The 19215-nt window shown below is 38.4% G+C and overlaps 2 protein-coding genes across 2 annotated transcripts in view; both read left to right on the top strand.

Moving 5' to 3' along the window:
* The first annotated feature begins 144 nt into the window (after positions 1-144).
* TCF21 (transcription factor 21) lies at positions 145-3037 on the top strand. The gene is made up of 2 exons (XM_015818736.1): positions 145-600; positions 2948-3037. The coding sequence occupies exons 1-2, from the start codon at positions 145-147 to the stop codon at positions 3035-3037; spliced, it is 546 nt and encodes a 181-aa protein (XP_015674222.1).
* A 12645-nt stretch (positions 3038-15682) lies between these two features.
* Positions 15683-19215, top strand: part of TBPL1 (TATA-box binding protein like 1) — a 10488-nt gene continuing 6955 nt past the window's right edge. Inside the window, exon 1 of the mRNA XM_015818734.1 lies at positions 15683-15771. The gene's annotated coding sequence lies outside the window, so the exon portion shown is untranslated. The remainder of the gene's footprint in view (positions 15772-19215) is intronic.

Raw genomic sequence — 19215 nt, 5'->3', positions numbered from 1 at the left:
CCCCCCCCCCGGATAAATGCCTCCCGGGCGCTCCGCATCAACTTGCGCTTCTCCTTCCCTCTCGCCCTCGCCGAGTCAGGCGAAGAAGGCTGAGCGGGGGTCCCCAGGCGGCGGGTTCCCCTTCCCTGCCCCCGGCCCGAGGCCATGTCTACGGGCTCGCTGAGCGATGCCGAAGACCTTCCCGAGGCGGAGATACTGGGCTGCTCCGGCAGCCTGAAAATGGACCGATGCCGCTCGTCGCCCGCCCCCCGCCAGAGCCCCGCCGAAGGCTCGGCCGGAGAGCGGGGTTCTCCCGTCAAAGGCCGGGGCGCGGCGGGCAAGGCGCGGAAGAAAGCGCCGGGCAAGAAGAGCCCTCTGGGAACGGCGGGCCAGGAGGGCAAGCAGGTCCAGCGGAACGCGGCCAACGCCCGCGAGCGGGCTCGCATGCGAGTGCTGAGCAAAGCCTTCTCCCGCCTCAAGACCACCCTGCCCTGGGTGCCGCCGGACACCAAGCTCTCCAAGCTCGACACGCTCCGCCTGGCCTCCAGCTACATCGCCCACCTGAGGCAGATCCTGGCCAGCGACAAGTACGAGAACGGCTACCTTCACCCGGTCAATCTGGTGAGTGGGGCGCTCGGGAGGCGGGAAACGCGCCGACGGCGGCCTGAAGGACGCGCGCCGCGCCGCTCGCACCTGGCGCCGCGCCTTCCCGGCGCCCTCAGCTCCCCCTTCCCTCCAATCCTGCGGCCAGCAAAGCCCAAAAAAACCATGGCCGGTGTCCGGCCGCCCCTCTCGGGGGCTCGTGAGGAAGTCGGTCTCCGAAGTCGTCTTAGGCAACGGGGAGCTTTGGACGCCGGGGCGGGAAGGCTCGGCCGCCTGGCGCGCTCGGCTCTTCCCCGCGCGCCGACGTCTCGGCGCTCGGTTTGTCCCGAGCGCTGACGAAAAGGCGCAGGAGCGGTGGGCAGAATAATAAATAGATAAATAATACGAAATCAATAATCACTCTTAAAGGAAGCCCTCTCCCGCCTTTTCTTTTCTTTTTTTTATCGTCCTCTTAATCGGAATCAGGAAATCGGATTGCGCCACAGAACTCTTTTTCAGCCGTCCCGTCCGCCCCCCCCCCCTATCCGGGCCGCTTAGTAATAATAACTGAAGGGAGCCGTCACGCCCTTCGCTCACCAAGTCTGCTCATTGATCAGATCCGGGGGGGGGAAAAATAGCCCGATTTATTGACTTAACGGCGTCAGTCGGCGGGATCTGATTTCGGCGTGTTTATCCGCCAAGTGTTGGAGATTACTACGTTTAGTACTGTTGCAACAACTGCGACTGTTAACGCTATTAAATCGCAATCTACGCCGCTTTTTTTTAAAAAAAAAGTACTGAACGACAACAACGGATTTTCAATGAAAAGAGAAGCCTCTTGTTTTTCTGTCTATTTTCGCAGGCCTCGTCGTCAGGATCTTTTTTTTTTTTTTTTTTTCCCCCACCCGTAAATTATGGCTTTTCGGGAGTGGGAGGGCCAGATTTACAACCACCTTCTCGACTTCCATCACGAAAAGGGCCATAATCCGTTTGTAGGTCACGAAGGAGGAAGGAAAAAGACGGGGGGGGGGGTGTTAGGAAGTGGATATTTGAAGATCCCGTTATTTCTAGCAAAGGAGTTGATCGTAAAGAGGGAAACGTTTAGACCCAGTTTATGGCTGAAACGAACGCAAACGTTTCTAGAGGGAGGGAACTCGGATTAAAAACAAAAACAAAAAACTTCCATTCAGGATTTTATCGGCTGAACCCTCCTTATCGGAAAGAAATCTGACGGGGAGATTACATTCTTTCTCTATGTTTTCTAATTTATCTGATAGTTTACTTTTATTGTGGTCCTGTATGTAAAACAGTTATTTTCATATTCGTATTAATGGTTAATTAGTTAGTAACAAAGGGCTGAGGCTCTATTTATTACTTTATGATTAGCAAAGTGATACCCAGTAAACATATAAAAACCGCTACTGAAAGCAAAACAAACTCAGAACCCCAATCTGTTTTGACTGATGGATTTGGGAGAAGGGTTGATATATGGTTGACCTTGTTGTTGGTTTTGCTATTATATCATTACTGCATGTATATGCTTACTTAATTTTAAAAGCCATTGAGATTAGTTACTACAATAGCATGACGATGATGAATAATTCTCGCCACCACAGTACAGATAATCTACACAGATTTTATTTTGCTAGCAAGTTTGCATTCATGACATTAAAAAAAAGAATACAAGGTGATTTGCGGTTATTGTCTTTGTCGCCCATAAGAAATGGATAGAACTGGAATTTACTTTCCTTGTGAGGCTTCTGACCTCAGCAGAACCATAGTCAAGAAGAAACCCCCATCTCCAATTCCAAAATGCTTTTAGAGGAGATAGTACTCTTATCTTTTTCAAAACAAAGCAAAAGTGAAGGGGGAGCCATGCTTTGACATTACCCAGTCAAGAATAGACAGGGGCTTTTTTTAAAAAAAAGATGTCTGCCACAATATGCCCTTTTAGGCTGCATTCATTATATATATTTGAGAGAAATACCATTTTCTATCAGATGTAACCCATGCTGGTATCTAGGATCAATAAAACATGACCTATCACCCCCAAAGATTACAGAGAATTATGAGGAACATAAAGAGGGAAAAAATCATCTTTATGGCGCAAAACATATTATGACTGCGCAGCTGCATGGGGCAATACGGTGGAGCCATCTTGAGAACCTGGTTACGCTCAGTAGCGAGACTTGTCTAGTCTAACCACTTCTTCCTATTGTTTAGAAAGAACACCTGGGTTATCTATGGCTTTGTTTATTACTGTTCAAGAACTGCGCCATTTGAAATACACTGATCTCTCTCTCTCTCTCTCTTCCTTTCCTCGTCCTTTCTTTCTCCTCCTCTCCTTTGCCCCCCCACCCCACCCCCTTTTCTGCCTTGGCTACAGACATGGCCTTTTATGATTGCTGGCAAACCAGAGAACGAGCTGAAAGAAGCAGTGAACACAACTCGGTTGTGTGGCCCTACTGCCTCCTGACCCAGGATTTTCAAGCATGAGAAAAGCAACCTTCTCTGTGGACGAATGCATTTGTGCATTGTGTATACAAATGGGGGGTGGGGAGGCATTTCAAGGAGGCAACGAACTGCTTTCTCATGGAATAAACAAATCCTAAAACTGAAAAGAAGACCAAATGTACTATGCCAAAGGAAACTGAAACAATCACAAAGAACATATATTTAACTTTATTAACTTGTATATATATACATATATATTTTTAATATCCTGCAGCAACCGCCTTGCTGGTCCAAGTGCTGTTCTCTGGATCCAACCAGAATTTGCAACTCTCTATCTTTGTGTACTCCACTTTGTGAAAGACGGCGATTCCTAGAATCAATTATTCTGAAATCACATCTCTCTAAAAGAATACACATTAAAGATATTCTATGAATATATTTTCTTCAAACAAATTTTGCTATAATTTGTATAATTCTTTTTTTTCAACAGGAAAACAAAAATAGCGCAATGTGGTGTGTAGGGGTTTTTTTCATTTGTTTTCAAAAAAAAAGAGAGAGGATTACTATTTATTTTATTTTGGCGAGCAGATTTTACAAATCTTAAAGTGACACAATGCAAAAACCATTTGACCTCAGATTATGAAATGTTTATTTTCCTAATTAAGAAGAGGTAGACCGTATCCTTTGGGGGGAGGTTTAGATGGCTAGAAAAACAGCATGTAATGGCTGTTTCACTCAAGAAAGAAGGAAGCAACCTGTTTGTCACATTTCCAATAATTTAATTAAGAATCAGGGAGATTGTGAAATTAGCAACAATGCAAAATGTGTAGCTCAATCTATACATTTGAATTGACATTATTATTCATGTCTTAATTTAAAATGGGTTGTTTGAAAAGACAATAAGGATGGAAGGCAGACAGTTTTATAATGTCTTTGCATACCAGACAATCTAAGTTTTATAGAATTTTTTACAAGTTATACAAATGAACTGTTAGCATGGAATATGTCTTTTCTAAACACTGTCAATGTAAGGCTGAAAACAGAAAAATGCTGAATGAAGGTAGGTACAATTTCTTTCAGTACAATAAATTTGAAGCAGGGTGTTTGAAGGATTAAAGTGATTTGATTTATACTTGGAAATAAATCCCAGGTAAGTTCAGAAGGTTTTCCTGTTAACTTCATTTATTTCCAGGGGATTTATATGATGATCTTAAGTAACTTTTTGGAAGTTTGTATCAGTTCTAAATTATACATTCCTAAATAACAGACACAAAATGAGAAAAAATACGTCCAGATTACATCCCAGCGTATTTGTTTTTAGCTAAGCGGCTTGAAGATCTGCTGTATATAGTTCGGATTGCTTTTTTGTAAAATTAAAAATTATGTAGAAATGAATTATTTGAAAAGTATCAACCAGGTCAAATAATTTTTTTCTGAATCTCACAAGGATGCAGTTAATAATTTAAATTATATATGAATCAGAGATTAGAGCAAAAATGCAAATAACATTTTTACACTAAAACATTTGAACTTTTGCTTTATTCTGCCATTCAGATAGTGTGTCATCCATATCCTTTCAAAATATCCAAACAAAGCAAAAGCTGAAATATTTTGCTTTAAGGGTTTTTTTCATTCTTTTTTGTCAACCACTCTAATATAGTAATATAGTATTCGAGAGATAGGCAGACCCGAGCTATCAGCAGCAGTGTTGGGGGCAATTACTTGGTTGAGTTGGGCGGCTATAGAAATTGAATAAGTATATAAAATTAATTAATTAATTAATTAATGCTTTCATAAAAATTGGTAACAGGTTATCTTCAATATCTATGCTTATTAAGAAACCCAGAAATGATTTTTTGGTAACTCGGAATACTCTTTAAATGAAACCACCTTTCTATTTATCTGGTTTAACCAAACAGTCAAGGCAAGATGATTTCTTTGTAGGACCACAAATTCAAGCTTTACCTCTTTACAGGTCTACATCCTTTAAACTGAAGGAAAGGGAAGCCCAACACTTCTGTTTTACTAAAATGGACATATTTCTTGTCTTTGTTAACCACCTGATTTGGGCTGGCTGGGCTATATTGACAATCTCCACATGCACATGTGCATGCCTCCGTACAAACCATGGGACATTACAAACCAGGCTCCCACTACAAACCCTTATCTCCAATTTGTGGATTGCTGAAGTCTATAAGAAGAACATCTGGTGCCTTTGCATTCAGTCACGTTGGTGTCTCAACTTGTCATCTGCTGGAACCCTGAATAAAATTATAAGGTATGCCATATTTCCAAATGTTTTTTTTTAACAATTGGATGATGCAAGGCTACATATATGCTAAATACATGTGTTTTAGAAAGTAGTATGGAAGCACTTGTCATACGTGTACATTATACAGTTTTGCTTAGAAAAGGATAATCTTCAACTGCTCATCCCTATTTGGATAACAAATCACCTGGAGTTTGTTATTAATCCTCAAAGAATAATTTAAATTATTGGAAGATAAAAGGACATTTTCAAATGTTCCTTTCTTTAGGGTACACAACCTTGAAAACAGATTTAGAACTCAGTTCCTCAAGGTGGGGTCCATTAGCAGTGCAGCCTTGTTGCAAAGATAATTCCCCTTTTCATCAAGGCCCAGAGCCTCCCTACAGGTAAGATGGTGGAACCAGGGCAGTATGTTAATATTTAAAAACACTGATGGGATCATTTGGATGGGAAGATATTCTTGCCTTGTACACTCTCCTGGTGCCCTGGCTTTAATTTAAACATCATTCTTTCTATTGATCTGATCTGTTACTCTGTGAGAGATTAAGCGAAGAGATAAACAGAAAGTGCTGGGCTCTTTCCTCTGAGGCAGCTGAGTCCAGAGGCAGCTGATGCGCCAGATCCCAGAGAACTGTTTAACGTTTCAAGGTTATGACCGCACTGTTTACAAAATGTCTTCAGTTATTTATACTGTTATTCCCAGCAGAGGGGCTTTAAATTTCCACAGTTTCATTCGTTCATACATACATACTTACACATACACACACACACACATATAAGTAATATTCTGTTTAATTTGATACCTGGATTCCTATTGGGAACAGTAACATTCCCATGGGGAAAAAGGTTCACTAAAGTTAAGCCTGACTTGGAAATATGTAAAAAAAAAACTAACTAAAAGGTATATAAACAAGTAGAAGGAACACTGGCAGTTTTGGAAGATGTGATTAAGATTCCTTATCCAAGATGTAACTGTCTTGCGTAAGCTTAAAAATCGTGTTTATTGTAGAAGTTTTAATGGACCGTCTTATCACATGCATGAAATAGTTTTCTTAATGGCGTGATACAAAGATAGCTTAAGGCAGACGGAAGTTGACAAATTTTCCAGATTTTTGCTTACAAAACTCCAGGCAACACATAATACATCTATTGGGATATTGTGCAAATTACACAAATCTCACATATAGACACAAGAAAATAAACATTTTTCCTATTAGCATGGGTGTGTGACCCATGACAAAACTAATTTCTGAGTAGCAGGCTCAGTAAAAAAAAAAAATACACATCTAAAGACAGCCAATGCTCTTTTGCAATAAGCTAGAAATCCCCGGGATTTTTCTGCAACCAAATTTCACAGAGAAAGATTTGATCATTAATTTCTCTGTGTAATCATCACATCAGAATTAGTTAGGTTCTAATATCGAGTGTATCCATGCTTCAGAATTATAAGGGATATATTGTGGCTGTGTGTATCAAGATAATTATCTGTTATTCTTACATAGATTATGGCTGTAAAATGTGATGTAAGAAACAAGTCTAATATAACATTAATATATACTTGGTTTTAATTAACCTGGAATAACTATAGTATCCTCTTTTCATATTAAAATAATTAAGGATACTTACTTCACCTTGATGAGTAAATAGTCTTTTCAGGAGAGAGCTGCCATTAGGTTTTTATGGCATGCTAGCACCAGACTCTAAAATATGGACAGAATTAGGTCAAGAAAGTCGGCAGATCCAGGATAATCAAATTGAAATGTGCACCAAATAATTAAATGCAATGTCAATAACTCTCCATGTATTTTGTATTTTTGGTCTGTCACGTTACCAATATTTAGCAGCATTTTAACTGAATTTTAACTAGAATGTATCTCACTTTTTATGTATTTAATGATTCTCCTTCCAGCTTGTTAAAAATAATTCAGCAGCATTTCAATTAAACTGAATTTAAACCAAATTAATTCAATGCAGTATATATAAGTCTTCCCATATTTACTATGTTTCTTCTCCAATTTTGTTAAAAACTACAGCTCAGCTGGAGAATCCCTGAGGCCCATGTACAGGGCTCTGGGGGAGTCATATGGGCCCTAAGGCCTCAGTTCCCCACCCCCATATTTTATAACTATAAAGAGAGAGGGTGCCAAGAGGTAATTAGCTTATCTGAAGTATGTGCAAGATGTATGCTAAAGACCCGCAGTGTCATTCTTTCCCCCTTGCCATCTTCAATGAAATTTAAACAAAGAATTGCACAGGCCTCACATTCTTTTATATAAGGTAAATGACATTTCAGCTGTATAAAATCTGCAACATGAAGATATTTATTTTTAAATAAAAAAAGCATTGTACTGAGGGGTCTCTCTGCAGTCTTAGGGCCTAATTACTTGATAAATGCCATTTTTAATCTATCATGTCGTAAATAATAGTAACCCTGGACCTTACTAGAATTGGGACCAAGGCATATGGAAGAGGATTAACCCAAAGAATCCTTCGTATTACCCAAACTTTTTATGTCAGGAAGGAAACTGTTTTTTAACAACATATGTAATTTCGTTCTTCAAATTCTGGCCTGAAAAATGTTTGTATCTCAATTACGTTTATATGATGTTCTCTAAATATGCTGATGAAGGTAAGACGAGATAACTAATTTGTAGCAAAAAACAGTTCTGACTTTTTAATACTGATTGGCTGCTGCCTGCAATATAATGAATATATAACGCAATGTAATAAATCTAACCCTCTCTCTAGTTTTGCCATTTTAAAAAAAAGTACTGTATATGGTTTTTGTGTTTAATTAGGAAATGAATTAAGAAAGCTACATTGAATAAGCAAACATGTGCAGAGAGCCTGCCCAAAGTTTGGGGAAGACAAGAACTATGATTGAATTGAATCATTGGAATGGACTATCTTTTTTATATCAAACGAAGAAAAAGGTCTCGGTCTTGTTATCGGTTAGGTTTGAACCCATCTAGCATTGTGCTCAGAGTTCATTTAAAGCAGTGTTTTTCAAATGTGGCGACTTTTAAGATATGTGGATATCAACTTTCTCCCAGACAGTTGGGGAATTATAGTAGAAATCCACAGATCTTAAAGTTGCCAAGTTTGAAAAACCCTGACCTAAAATGAGCCTTATTGTTGAGTGAATTTAGGAATACTCCTTCAACACAGTTCAAATGCATGTGGGGTGTGTGTGATTTTATTGACCTAAAAGTCATCCACGGGGTTGGTTCAAATCATTTCATTCCTTTTTTTTATTTTTTTTATTAAAAGTTTTATAAAAATTACAATATAAAGCCCCATATTCACCCCCACACACACCCTCCCCTCCCCCACTTCCCAAAACTGAACACAGGGTTACAAATATAATAATCATAATCTAACTAACATTAACCAACTATTTAAGTAACCAAGTCCATAACACGCTTTAACTCCCCTTTAACATAAATTTAAACAAATTAAAATCAAAAACAATAATAAACAAATTAACAACCTAATTGTTAAACAATACAATATTAATACTAAAAATAATAATAATATCATATAATTAAAACTAACAAAAATTCCTAATAAACTAATTAATAATAAACTATTAATAATAGTAATACTCTAAAATTTACTCATAAGCCAAATGGAACTTTTTAGTCCCATATTTGTTCTGAATATAATCTATCCATCTTCTCTAGACCGAAATGTATCTTTCTTGTGAATGATCCTTCAAGTAAGCAGAAATCTTGGCCATTTCTGCTAAATTTGACACTTTAAGCGTCCATTCTTTTATAGTAGGCAAGCAATCCTTTTTCCAATATTGCCCAAATCATTTCATTCCTGAGGCTGAGAAGCAAACAGTACACAGTATTAGAATTTTATATTTTAAGAACAGAAAAATCACTGATATCTCTCCTACAGCCTGACAATACAAGATCATAACAATGAATCAATAATTATCCTTTTGCTGCCTTTTCATGATGTCCAATCTTCTGTTGCCTGTCATCCTTCTTAAAAATAGGGCTGTCCCTGGAGAACTAACTGTTAGCACTCATATGTTTCCTCTTCAGGGTTACTTACTCTGAGTTATATTACTTTTAATTGCAATATTTTCTGTTCTATATTCTCTGAGAATAACAGAAATTTATCCATAGCTAGTATTCCACCTGAAGTAAATCAAACAAACCTAAATAAAAAAAGTTCCTGAATCTACATTCTTCCCCATCTTCTGTGCCATAAATATGGAATTCTGCTGAAACCCAAGAATTTCTTTTAATTTCTTTCCTGTTAGTGTCTCATCTATTCTTTTCTCATCTATTCTTAAAGTACCATGACTCTAGCCATGTCTAAGGTACCTGAAGCGTAACCTGAATACATGGCCATTCTTTGTGGTACAGTCACAGAAAGAGAAAATAAAGGGCATCCAGCATGTTATCAGCTTGTGGCTCTACCAACTCCCTATGTGAGAGTTTCCATCGAGTGTTACTAAAAGGGATAATACAACATGAACGTAATATAAAGAGGTTTCACTGGGCGACTAATGAACTTCGGAGTATTTTCTGTGTAAGGAGAACAGTGTTTTTCAAACTTGGTATATTGGAGTTGAAGTCCACACATCTTAAAAGTTGCCAAGTTTGAAAAATGTTAAATTAGAGCAATCTGACTTGTCAGAGTAGGAAAATGGGAGTTTGGTTTGAGCTCTAGCATGTGAATATTTAAGAACCAGTTCTCATGAATTGGGTCAGAGCAGTGGAATAATATCTCTGACTAAATGGCCACTTGGCAGTGAGCCCTCTCCAAGTGCCTTTCTGGAAAGCCCTCCCCCAAAAAGCATGCTTAGTACCTAGTTTATTATCTTTTTAGTGCTAGCTAGGCAGAGATATTTTTATTCCCTGGAATCATTATTCTTTATATGGTATGTATTTTAAGGGATACTGACTCAATTTAAAAAAAAATAAAAATAAAGAACCTCTGAATCTGATGAAATGGAATGTTGTGCATTCTATTATGTGAAAATTCATTAATAAAAGGCTAATAAGAATGTCATCTTCTGTATTGGTACAACTAAGATGTCCTAATTTTCTTTGTACCCAATAAGCACTGCAACAGCTGGCAGAATGGATCCAACAGCCGCGATGAGGAAATTACTCTTTGGATGCTACCAACACCAAAGCATAGGCCTTGAAATAAAAAAATAAATAAATCAACCCATAGCTTGCATTTGCAACCAACCGCACTCTCCTTTCTTTCACTGCATCTCATTATGATTAGGAGAATTTAGACTCCATTTTGTGAACAGAGTGTTGGAGATCAATACTTATACCCAATATGTCAAAAAGTGCCTCTAGCATTCTATTACTCTTTGCACCTCCTTTTATCTGGGTTTGGGCTTTATAACTGATCCCAAAGAAGTTCCCATCTATCTGCACACAAATACACAAACATCACATTCATGCATGGCACTAAATTATGAGCTTTCCTTGGTTCTAGCTTAACACACTGCAGGAACCTAGTGTCTGATATTATATGCCTCAGTATGTAATTTAATAGTTCAGTTTAATACCGTAAGGGTAGCCAGTGTTAGTTTAGAGAAATCTATGTTGGTTAAGCAAACCATTTTGTCTTTATATATTTGCCTTTATACATGAAAAGAACCCTATGAATATGGTTTTCTAAACACATTTTAAACATTAGAAATTGTTGAGAATATTCGTAGTTCAGGTTGTAGGTTTTGCCAGGGGCTTGTTCTCCAAGCTTGCTGTTTAGCTCCCGGACGTTTCATTACCAAACTATGTAATATCTTCAGTGGGGTTTTGAGGTGAAATGTCTTGTTCATTTATATAGAAACACTTCACCCAAAAAACCCCCGCTGAAGATGTTACCTAGATTGGTAGTAAAACATTCAGGAGTTCAACAGCAAGCTTGGTGAATAGACCTCTGCCAAAACATTTTAAACTTCCTTTCAACCCTGTTATCGTATGGGAGTTTTTCTATGGCAGCGCCTGCCCCATGGAACACCCTTCTAAACACCCCCCTAAAGTTCGGCAGGCCTATCCCCTCCCTCAATTTCCATAAAGTACTGAAGACCTGACTTTTCCCCTCAGACGCTCTGATAAGACGAGGTGATTGCACAGTGGAAGCTTGACTTGCACCAGGCTTTTATTTTTATGCACTTGATTTTAACAGTTTTAATATGTTTTTTGTGTTGTTTTAATTTTTAATTGGGAGCTGCCCAGAATTTGTTATAAGATGGATGGCTATATAAATGTTTTAAATGAATAAATAAATTTTGAGTTGTACAGCAAGATCCTTACGTTAAGAGTTTCCTTCCAAGCCCCAATCAGTCCTATCTAACCGTTAGTGATGAGGGCTACTAAGAGTTGCAATCTAATAATACCTGAAGCGCATGCATTGTCTCTCCATGTTCAATGGCTATGATTTTGATAGTCAAAATTCAATAAGCTAGAAAGAAAAGTCACAGTATTACAATCTTTAGCAGTTATAGGTGAAATGGAGTAGGAAACTGACTGACTTTCAGTTTACTGGGGGTTGGGCAGAGAGATGGAAGCAGAGGAGAGAGAGAGAGAGACGGGGTGGGGGGAACCTAAAAGAGGCAGAATGATGGATGAGATGGGAAAATTGTCTGGTAGTGTTTGTTTCAAACCTTTAGCAAGAATAATTTATACTTTCCCCCAAAGTCTGCTTGCATAGAGGAAAAAAATAGAAAAAAAGAAAGAACGAAGGACACCTTATCTAAATTTGGTACAGGCTTTATCATCCCCTCACAGAGAATACAAGTTCAACAGAAAAATAATTTTCCCTCTCTCCTTTAGGATCAGGATACAGTAAGCCACAAGAAAGAAAACATGCAAGTTGTAAAGGGCATGGAAGCCTTTTCAAATTTCAGGGCTGATCTGCAGAAATCCTTGTAAATTTCACAGCTGAAGCAGGAAGCCAGTCGACCCTTTAAAGGCTTGTTTGTCTAAACAACTGCCGGATTAAAAATGAATAAGCATCATGCAAACATTATTACTAATTATACTTTTTCCACAGACACTTAAGAGATACAATTTTATCTACGGAAATTCCAGCGAACAATGCAACTATTTTTTTTCATATGAATTGAATATAGATTTCTTTTTATACTCATTGCTATAACTGAATATTTACTAAAATGTTTAACAAAACATCTAAAAGCAATTTTCTTTTATGAGAAAGAAAGGACAAAACTTACAGAGAGGTGGTTGTATTGCTAATATCTCTGTGTTAAAAGGAAGCCAGACGACACCTTTGTTAAATTTATTTAATGTATATATTTTTATCACTTTATCACTTTTAATATGTTTTGCCATTCCATTTCCTTTTATGTTAGTATTTCAATATATGATATCAAAAGCTAATAGAGGTATTATAATGAAAAACGCAGAAAAATATTCTAGCTTGCTTGGAAAAAAATTCAAAAGTAAATTGTACCAACTTTAGGATCTATAGCATATGGTGTCATATATCCAAGAATTTACAAAGATAAACATTTTCTCAATTGTTTTCTTTTTATATGCCACAGGGTGGCACTCATGCTTGGCATGCTTTTCTACCACATAAACAAACAAACAATCCTACGTAGGGAAATTAAAATTATCTTCCTCTAACATTGTACAGTATTTTCTAAATTTATATATATACAAAATGTTTTCAATCAGATCTGCAATCACATTAGGTAGAAAATATTTGTTTTTTAAGAATGAAAAACTAGTCTCCAGATACTGTATTTAGTACAATGCAATCCATAATACACTTCAATAAATGCATTTGTTTCCCGCAAGAATCTCTTGTCATAATTAAAATACATGAGGGACAACTGAACTCACACCTAGCATTAAGCTCCTGGTTTTGGCTTGGTGTTGGATCAAAATTATGACCAATAGATGTAAAACAATTCACTTTTTGAAAACTTTAAGTACCTGTATCCATATTCTTAGAAAGTTGCTTAATAATGTTTCTAGACGAGGCATTTGTTATGCAGTTACAGTTTTTCCATCCAAAGACATTTGGAAATGATAATATCTGCTGCTTGCAAATCATGTTTCAGGGATAACTCTTAATGCTGACACTGTCCAGTTTCTTTAAGTTACTGATAATATTATCATGATTATTACTGAAATGGGGCAACGAGTCCAAATCTCCTGAAAAACTCTATGTTTGACACAGCGATTGTAGAATAAATGTCCTCTCTGGAAGTTCCTAAAATCTGAGAAAAATAGAAAAACATAAGGCCTACACAACGGCTATGATTACATGGCAAACTGTAGTTAACTGAACTAGGTTTTATCCAACTAATCCATTTTTTTTAGATTTCCAGAACTACAAATTAATAATAACATTCTAAGGTAAAATGTAGTTGCTACTTTTAAGTTCTTGGTGCCATATGGAAACAGCTGGTGCTTTTTGATTGATACTGTTTTTTAATAGAGCCATCTGATTTATGTATTCCCTATTCTGATTAGCAGCAATGTTTCCAGGGTTTCAAATTAAAAAAAAAAAAGCTGGAGAAGAGTACGGGGAAAAAACCTAAGTATTTTTTAGGAATGGGTCTCCATTTTCACATACTTTCAATTTTGATCTATGATCCTTTTGGAAATTTAGCTTGCCTGCAATTGCCTTGCGTGGAGGGAACATTCAATTTCTGCCACACTCAGGGAAAAATGCAAAACAGGTTAATCTTTAATAGAAAATATATTATCTTGAACTACAAGAATGTAAGTATTGCCCTGCTGGATCAGACCCCTGCCCCATCTAGTTCAGCAGTTTGGTCTCACTGGCCAAGCAACTGCACAAGGAAGCCCACTAGATTCCCAGATGACATTCAGTCACAGATTAATGGTTTCCATGAACTATGTACATAGGACCTCTGAAGTTTTAAGAGTTGTAGCTTTTGAGGAAGGCATTGATAACTTTGCTTGAAGCCCTTTAATAGGGGACAATAAAGTTTAACACGGAGCCCCTTGAACTTAGTATGGGGAAATTTCAGGTTTCCCATGGCCTCGAATCCCCCTCCAAACAGCTATACAGTAGTTCTTAAGCTCTCACCTTTCCCAAATTTGCATTGTCCAGAATGGGCCTGGTCACCCTCAGCCAACACAAAGTTCTTGCAGATGGAGTATGCTGAAGAAACCAGGTCAAGAAAAGTTACACGTGATTTGAATAACATACAACCAGCACCAAGGATGGTGGAGTTATTACCAGAGGGGGAAAAAAGCATCCCTTCCTTGAGATGAAGTCATTTCCTTTTAAATCCATCTACTTTTCATCATACTAACATAGAAGTGGCTACTACAGCTTGCTTGCTTGCCTGCTTCATTCATTCAGTTCATTTATTCTGTCCACCCATCTCAAATTCATGACAACAGGTGGCTAACATTATCAAAAATAATATAAAACCTAAAAAACAGAAAAACAAAGCAAGAAACCCCCACAATAAACATAAAACCACAAAAGAATAAAAACAGACCTTCAGTCACAAGTTAACCAAAGTATGGGCTCAGTCCCACCTCCTGATCTCCAGATGTTTTTTCAAGTTTCAAATTTGGATTACAATATTAGGATATCTTAGGGTTTTCTTATTCAGGTTTTATCTGTGTAGCTTTTTCAAGATCGGCCAAGCTCAGCTACACAGTACACCTCTTAGGCAGTGCTTCCCAAACGTTTTCCTTCATTACTCAGAACTGCTTATCAGAAAGTCTTTTCAATATCAAGAAAGTCCTTATTTAAATGTCTCTATTAATTGGGTAATTGGTTTGTGTGTCTTTACCTAAAGGAAAAAGAATACTTTTTTCCCAATTTTGGGTGATTTACCCAGATTTGGAAAGTAGTCTTAGAGACCCAGGTCGGTAACTTGCAGTCTATCCCTTCTCACCCAGGGTTGTTGTGGGGAAAATAGGAGGCATGTTAAGTTATATATAAAAAGGTAAGAGAAGGAAGGAAGGAAAATATTGCTAATTCCAGGAGAGCTACATTAAATACTTAGGATAAGTGTTAGATGGCAGACAGCATATCTAAAACTCTGGAATTCTACTGTCATCTAGCGACAGCTACTTGTTAAATTATTATTAGCCTTCAGCTACGTCCGCTTGCTCAAGAACTCAGCCGGGAAAGCCCCGAGGGCGGGAGGAAAGTGATTGCTCTCCCTGACCACGCCCCTTCTTGCTTTGCATTGGAACCTTCGGACTCTCGAAGAAACATGGAATTACACCCGTGACCTTAACCGGAAGAGCTGTGTTTGCATCCGGTTGCCGCTCTAGGCAGCGGAGATGGGCGTGCTGTCTATGGTGTTCGCGCGCTTTGTGATGTTTTATTGTGTCGCAGAGATTCGGCGGCCTGGAAACCCGGAACCGTCAGGAGAAGCGGCGGCGGCGGCGGCGGCGGCCGAACGACTGTGGGTCGCTTAGCGGCCCGGTTCTTGTGGGAAGCCGTTGAGCAAGAGGAGGCGAAAAGACCGTCGGGCTGTACGTCAGTAACGGTCTTCGTGCCGCGAACCGTTGCACGCGAGCCTACGGGGAAGCGGGGGAAGAAGTGCTGGGGTGGGTCTTTTTTCCCCTCTTTTCGTCTGGCACCTTGAGATCGAGGAAGAGCTAAAGAGGTGGGAGAAGGAAGGAAGGAAGGAAGGAAGGAAGGCTGGCTTCTGCGCCCAGAAAGGGCCGAAGAGTTGGTTGGGTGCAAAGGGGGGCTGCTACGTTTCTTGTTCTCCCTCCTCCCCTTCCCTCCGCATCTGCTCCGGCTTTCTCCATCTTTCTTCCCGTTTCGGCCGCCCGCATTAACCCGAGCGGGAATGCAACGCCATAAGCCAGCCTTCCCCAACGCAGTGTGTGTCCTTGGGTAACAGCCAGGCTCGCAAGGGCGATAAATGAGCATTGTAGCCCAAGAGATCTGGACGGTAACGGGTTGGGAATGGCTGCCTTATTCGCCCTCCCTGGGAAACAGCCAGCAGCAGGAGGAGGAAACGGCGTCCTCCGCAGGCACTTCTCTGTTTCCTGGCAACCTCAGTGACTCACGTTAATAAAAAAAGTAAATAAGCTGAAGGCCCTACCTTTTCACCGTTGCTGTTCTTTCTCGTAGCCCAGTGCTCCGCTCTGTGACCTCTCCGGGTGTCAGAAAGTGAAATGGATCCGTGCAGAGATCCAGTTTTGTTCCGTCATATGATTAGGGTTGCCAGGTCTGCTTCCAAAAAATAGCGGACAAGCGGAGGGGGGGGGGGTTAAGTAGTAAAAAAAAAGTAGACTGTACAGCTTTAGATTACGTACCATTTCATCATAAAGCTTTTGAATAAAAAAAAATGTCCACTATTTTGTGGAAAAAAAAATAGTGAACATAATGTGAAAAAAAGTGGACTGTCCACTCAAATAGTGGACACCTGGCAACCCTACATATGATTGTCTCTACAGAGGCCCAGATTTATATCTTGTCACTGAGGCTTCATAATACTGTGCGTCCTTTTCTAAGACAGGCTTTTCTAAATGAAGTCCTTAAATAGAGCCTGGATATAGCTATCCACCTCGCAGTAACTTTAGACCGCTCTGTTGTAATATGTTATACGTGGGACCTCTTCTAAAGAAATTCCAGTTTATAGAAAATACAGCTGTTAGGTACCCTGGATTGATAGAAACCATCTCATCGCTTAAGTAGCTATATTTATTCTGTACCAACACAGTGTTCAATAGGTAGAGTTTCTTGCATCCTGTAATTTTCGTCAGTTGCCTTTTGCGTTCCATTGCCATCTGAAGTTACGTGGATGATAATCTGAGACAGGCTTTTTGACTGCAAAACCAGATATTTGTTGCATTTTGAATTATTTTTTCTGTTTGCTGCAGCATTTTAGAAGTCTGAATAGTGGATTTTAATTCCTGTTTTATACTTTAGTCATGTTTATTAGGCCACTGCAACTATCTGTCTGCCCACTGTTACTGTTAACTTGTTTAGTTAACTCCTTTGTTTCTAAGAAAGTATATTGAAAAGCAGATTATTAATTGCATTAAAATAATACTCAAAAAAATAATCCCTCAGAAAAGCATAATTGAAGTTAAAATGCAAACGAGTATCTTCCCTACCCCCACCCCCCACCTCAGAAAACCCACCAACAACTGAATCTGGAGTTCATAGAACAGGATGAGAAAAATAAAATGAATTAAAATGAGTTTCAGGTTAATTAAAGTTGTCATATTCTAGAAGACAATCAGGTAATGCAGTAAAGGTGCTCTGTGAAAACACATATTTACAAATATGTAAATTCACAAATCTAGGATCCCCATTTTTAGGAGCTCTACTTTAATTATTATTGGGGTCTCTCTTAGAATGAAAGAAACTTTCTCTCCAGTATCAGTCATCTTCCGCTATATGCTTTCTATTCAAATAGGCAAAGCTTGAGGTATTCTGGAATTGGGATGTGTACCGTCAAATTTATATCTTTCATTCAAATAACTTCTCCCTCAAATAACATTGTAAAATTGAAATAAATGCCTCTCATTGGATGACTTGCATTTTGTTCCCCATGTCTTGAACTCTTGTTATCATCTCTGTACAGCAATATTAAAATTTAGAGCTAGATGAGGTGAATATACAACAAATCTTGCTGGCCTGGCCTTGAGCTATTATACTATGTGGAGAGGAGTTTACACAACTGCTTCTGTCCTGTACTCCTACTCCTTGATTATTGGACCTTGCAGTGATGACAATAGGACAAAACAACTGAATTCTATTTTGCCACTATCAAAATAGTGGCAAATTTAAAACACTCCAATGGAGTGAAATTCATATAATCAGTTCTTAAGCTGAAATGCATGCCAATCATCAAAAGAAGGAATTGGTTCCTTTAGAATATATAACTAATATGCAAGTCTTAAAAATTATTAAAGAGTAACTGTGATGAATATTCTTAATTGGAGGGTGGAGTAATATTGTAGATGAACTTTGAGTATATTACAGAGCATCCAGCCCTTTGAATCTTACTGGATCTTATTATGTGCCTCTTTTTCTACCCGCAATTCTGAAATTTATGATAGCATCCTAGAGAAAAAATGCAGAAGTATTTTTTTATGAATCAGTGAGTGTATAATTAAGAAACAAGTTGTGTATATGTTCACACATATCTGAACTCAGGAATAAATAAATCACTATTTGGTGGGAAATGAATTATTTTTAGTGGACAGCTGCTAGCTAACTTGCAGAAAGCACTTTCAGGAAATGGTATCCAGAACTTGTATAGGTTTCCTGTATTATCCTTTCCTCCAGTAAAAGATTTATATTATTTTTTTCCTCTCAGTTCCCCAGCTGCTATCTTGAACTACCAGATGGTCTCTTTCTTAGTTTTGAATTTTGAAATAAAATTTTTGAGCTGAAAAAAAAAAGTGTGAATAGTGTGAGAACCATCAGTTGTTACTGAACAAGTCCTGTTGTTCCTTAGCATTGGCTAAAGGTGATAGGTATTGGATTTCAAAAATTCATATAATATCCATTTTCCACTCTTATTCGTAATTTAAGGTGAGCTAGTTAAGGAATGGGTTGAAGATTTCCCTAATTCAGATACTTCAGACTATGTTTAGACAGATTTTTATGGCTGAAAAATAATTGTTAGAAATTAAATTGAAGTAGAATAACTTTAAAGAATGTGTTCATTTTGGAATGCATTTAGATTTTTCAATGATAACTTAAGATAATTTCTTGATTAATAGATCTCACCCATTTCTATGCAGTAACTTTGGGCATGATACCATCCAGTATGAGCAAGCTCCAATTAAGTCCAAATGAAGTGGCGCAATTTCTTCTGCATAAAAGAGCAAAAATGTACATTTTACACTTTGGTCGAATATATTTCATAATTTAAAAGAACATGTTGCATAGAAATGCTGAATGTCACAATGTATTTCTCTCTGCCATCAGGAGTCAGGAAAAACATT

The sequence above is a fragment of the Protobothrops mucrosquamatus genome, unplaced genomic scaffold (assembly GCF_001527695.2).
Source record: "Protobothrops mucrosquamatus isolate PMUCROS unplaced genomic scaffold, P.Mucros_1.0 scaffold782, whole genome shotgun sequence".
Lineage (NCBI taxonomy): Eukaryota > Metazoa > Chordata > Lepidosauria > Squamata > Viperidae > Protobothrops > Protobothrops mucrosquamatus.
Note: the sequence above shows the minus strand (reverse complement) of the source record. Positions and strands in the feature narration are given on the sequence as shown.